The sequence below is a fragment of the Perognathus longimembris genome, chromosome 9 (genome assembly GCF_023159225.1).
Source record: "Perognathus longimembris pacificus isolate PPM17 chromosome 9, ASM2315922v1, whole genome shotgun sequence".
In the NCBI taxonomy this organism is placed as follows: Eukaryota; Metazoa; Chordata; class Mammalia; order Rodentia; family Heteromyidae; genus Perognathus; species Perognathus longimembris.
Genome location: NC_063169.1, coordinates 54,351,601 through 54,355,864, shown reverse-complemented (window position 1 = coordinate 54,355,864; position 4,264 = coordinate 54,351,601). Strand labels below are relative to the sequence as shown.

The 4,264-nt window shown below is 53.5% G+C and overlaps 1 protein-coding gene across 1 annotated transcript; it reads left to right on the top strand.

Moving 5' to 3' along the window:
- Nucleotides 1-2,492: 2,492 nt before the first annotated feature.
- Nucleotides 2,493-3,311, top strand: Olig3 (oligodendrocyte transcription factor 3). The gene has a single exon (XM_048354671.1). The coding sequence runs from the start codon at nt 2,493-2,495 to the stop codon at nt 3,309-3,311; it is 819 nt and encodes a 272-aa protein (XP_048210628.1).
- The last annotated feature ends 953 nt before the right edge of the window (nt 3,312-4,264 follow it).

The following is a 4,264-nucleotide window of genomic DNA, read 5'->3' as shown; positions in this document are numbered from 1 at the left end:
TCGTACAGCTCACAGGAGCGTGATTTCTCCACTCCTGGATTTATACCTTCTTGCTCTAACTTTGCTACTGAGAGTTCTCAGTACGAGTCTGAAGGAAGACACAAGGATTTTCAAAGTCCCAGATGGCAGCTCCAGAGGATGTTGTTTTTCCCCAGTAGAGTACTGTGCCATGTGATCATTGAAGCAATGGGGTGCAGTGGGAGAGAATAAGTGATTTCCCCCGGCTTCCCTCCACCTGTGACTGCAGGTGTTCTGAAAGCCCTTGCCCATATCTTAGCTGACATGGATGAGTTTGGTGAACTGAGAAACTTTCTTCTTGCTCACCAGTTCCAAATGTGTTTGGACATCTGGAATTGTCCGCCCACACTACTGGAATCTCGTGGATAGTCGGGACACCTTGCTGCACTGGGGTGGACACAGAAGACCCTGACGGGATGGTTCACCATTCGTGTTGTTGTTGGCAAAGTTCAGTGTCAAAAAGCAATCACTCCAATATTGCATCTCTCTCAACTGGCTGGCAGCCCCAAGGCTGTTGCCACAGCCTGAATGTCAAGGAGGACAATTTCGCTTTATGTACACTACACACCTGGGCAGCCTTCAGGGTGCAGGGGCCCTAACTGCCCCAAGTCCTGGGAATCATTCCTTTTTCACTTTCCATGAAGACACTGCCACAACCTAGAGCCTGTCTCTGTCTCTTCCAAGCCCAGAACGATTGGCAATGGTGTGCCCAGTTCTTTAGAGGCCAAACCCAGGCTTCTCTTCTTTCAAGAGATTTCTGCCTTAAGGCTCTTGAGATATATCTATATCTATATCTATATCTATATCTATATCTATATCTATATCTATATCTATCTATCTATCTATCTATCTATCTATCTATCTATCTGTCTGTCTGTCTGTCTGTCTGTCTGTCTGTCTGTCTAGTTTTGGTAGACGAAAACATTCCAGGAGTGAAGGAAATCTGTGTCCGGTATGGCCTTCACTGGCATTTCTAAACTCCTGGTCTCTTCTTTAGCCACAGAAACCACTCTGACCTGGGCCACTAGGCCCACTTGAGGATGCACAGTGAGTTCGCCCCAGGTTCCTGTACACACACACACACACACACACACACACACACACACACACACACACACCTTGTTATTTGACTCTCAGCTCCTTTGGCCCCGCTGACGCTAGCTTGCAGCAGGCTCCAGCCTGGTGAACCTACCCGCGCCGGGGCTGCTCTGGCTATCTTCGATCTCAGATGCGCTGCCAGCCACGAGCTCGCTGCACCATAGGACACCGCACTCTGCACTACATTTCACCGCACCGCGCACCGCGGATCCGCGGAGTTTCAGGTGCCAACATCTGCCCAGGCTGACTAGCGCCAGGATCCAGGAAACCTGAGTCTAAATGATCTCTCCTGGGCTCTGGGAACCATTCCAATCTCCAAGTCGCTGGTCTGCTCTCCCTGCTGTCTCCTTCTTTTCTTGTAACATTTCTCCCCTCGGTTCCAAATCTAAGAAGTTAGAGAGTGATAAAAAGACTGAAATTCGTTCAACGATCATCTATTTTTTTAATTCAAGAGAGAATATATAAGACTTTCCACACGAGGGTTCAAGGCAAACGGAACATCTTTTTGCAACCTCCCCAGGAGGACCCACTAAACGAAATTAACGGGATGTTGAGAAAAATGAGACCTAATGATAAAAACTCCAGTCAGAGAACTTTGGCACGCACTCCTATCCCTGCCGCCGCCATGGAACCTGCCCTGCAAATGCTCCCCTGCCCCTCACTGCCCCCTTCAACCCTACCTTTCCCTAAACTTGGAAGTAGCTATGAAAGGAAGAGGAGAGAATTGTTTCAAGACCTCGGTCTAAACCCAGAGGAAGCTAAGACAAGCTTCTAGCTGCCTTCTTCTCTTTCCTTCCTTTGGCTCCTCAAGTGTAAGATTCGGTTAGGAAAACTGGGGAGGAGGGTTGGGGGGTTGGGGGGGGGGAGGACAGGAAAGCGAGAGTTGGAGCGGTGAGTGTGTCAATCAGAAGGTTTGTGCCCGGGAGGCTCCAGGCGGTTCTGAGCGAAGGTGTCCCAGGGCGGCCCCAACAATGAATATGAATAGGAATCCTTGCTAAAGAGGACAGCAAAGCGCACCGCCCTGAATGATGGCACGTCATCCTAACCAGCCCAGGATAGATCGGAGGGTTCCTTTTGTCTCTTTGCTCCGTCGCAGCTCTATAAAAGCCCCTCTTTTTCAGCGTGAGGTTAGTTCAAGCACGCACCATCTAGCTGTCCAGGAAACAGCCTAAACTGCTGGAGAGGCGCGGGGAGGGCGAGAGGCGGGGCGACGCAGAGCCTTGACTTTTCTTTTCCAGTCTTACCACTGAGAAGTGGATTGCTGGGCTGTGCGGGTTTTTGTTTTTGTTGTTTGTTGTTGTTGTCGCATTCAAGATTCTCTTTCATTTCCCGCCTAAAGCCTCCCCCACAGTAGGGCTGCATCCCCCTGTCATAAAATGAATTCTGATTCGAGCTCTGTCTCCAGCAGAGCTTCATCTCCGGACATGGATGAGGTGTACCTGAGAGAACGCCACCACCGCCACCACCATCACCAGGAGAGTCGTCTCAACTCGGTGTCGTCCACCCAGGGCGACCTGGGGCAGAAGATGCCTGGGGAGAGCCTCTCCCGGGCGGGCGCCAAAGCCGCGGGAGAGAGCAGCAAGTACAAAATCAAGAAGCAGCTGTCGGAGCAGGACCTACAGCAGTTGAGGCTGAAGATCAACGGGCGCGAACGCAAGAGGATGCACGACCTGAACCTCGCCATGGACGGGCTGCGCGAGGTCATGCCTTACGCGCACGGGCCCTCGGTGCGCAAGCTCTCCAAGATCGCCACTCTCCTGCTAGCTAGAAACTACATCCTCATGCTCACAAGCTCCCTGGAGGAAATGAAGAGGCTGGTTGGCGAGATTTATGGGGGCCACCATTCTGCCTTCCACTGCGGGACCGTGGGCCACTCGGCCGGCCACCCGGCGCACCCAGCCAACGCCGTGCACCCGGTGCACCCCATCCTGGGCGGTGCTCTCTCCTCCGGCAACGCTTCGTCCCCGCTGTCCGCGGCCTCGCTGCCCGCCATCGGCACCATTCGGCCTCCCCACACGCTGCTCAAGGCGCCCTCCACGCCGCCCGCGCTGCAGCTGGGCAGCGGCTTCCAGCACTGGGCAGGGCTGCCCTGCCCCTGCACCATCTGCCAGATGCCGCCGCCGCCGCACCTGTCCGCTCTCTCTTCGGCCAACATGGCCCGGTTGTCTGCCGAGTCCAAGGACTTGCTTAAGTGAGCCTCGGGCCCGGCCCGGCGGTGGAGGATGAGGGCGGAGTGGCCGCGGGGGCTGCGGGTGCCGGGCCGGGAGGAGACCCGGGGAGGCTGCGCGCTCAGCCTGCCAGAGGGTGGACGAGGCGGGGCGGGCTCCAGTACCGCCCGCGAAATCTCAGATCCCACTTGACACCCCACCCCCATCCCAGCCCTGGGGGCCAAGGACCCAAACCCAACTGCGATTCCTAGGTGGTAGCGAAGGGGACTCGAACCTGACGTCGTGTTTTGCATGCCTGCTTCTTTTCCCATGCCGAGCCAGTATTTCTCACTTGCCGCACGCTCTTGTCAAAATGCATTTGTTGTATAAAAGATGGGATCGGTGTAGTTAGAAACTTGAGAAGGAACTTTCGAGTTGGCTTTCTCTGGCTCTATGGTCTCATCTTGGGGGGGAAAAGATGGCCAGCCCTTTTGTGATTAAAAAAAAAAACACAAATGTAAATATTTCCTTGAGATGGATACAATTACGAATTGTCTCTGTCTTCTAGTTTTTCTAGAGACAATGCAGAGAGAGAGAGAGCGCGGGCAGGCAGGAGGGAGGGAGGGAGGGAGGGAGGGAGAGAGACAGACACACACAGAGAATCTCAACACTCAAGTTTTTGAATCTCAACTCCGGTCCAAGGCATGACACCTCCGTGTGGGTTTCCTTTCGACGCAGTGTAGGTCAAAAGAATGCATGCACGCTTCTAAATGAATCTTGTCTAAACATGTTGTGCAAGGCCACGGTGCCATTTTCCTTGTAACAAGGATTTATTAGTGGTTTCTCCCAGTCCTGATCATATGTCTGTCTGTGGTTGTATGACCCGAAAAGGGGGCAGAGTGCAAAGACTCACACTCACGCACACGCGCTTCTCCCCCACCCCACCCCCTTCAAACTTCATTCCAAATTTCCTGGCTGTTCTCGGGGCCAAGATTGCAAAA

Coding starts and splice junctions, on each gene's coding strand:
- Olig3 (XM_048354671.1), top strand. CDS start 2,493: ATGAATTCTGATTCGAGCTCTGTCTCCAGCAGAGCTTCATCTCCGGAC.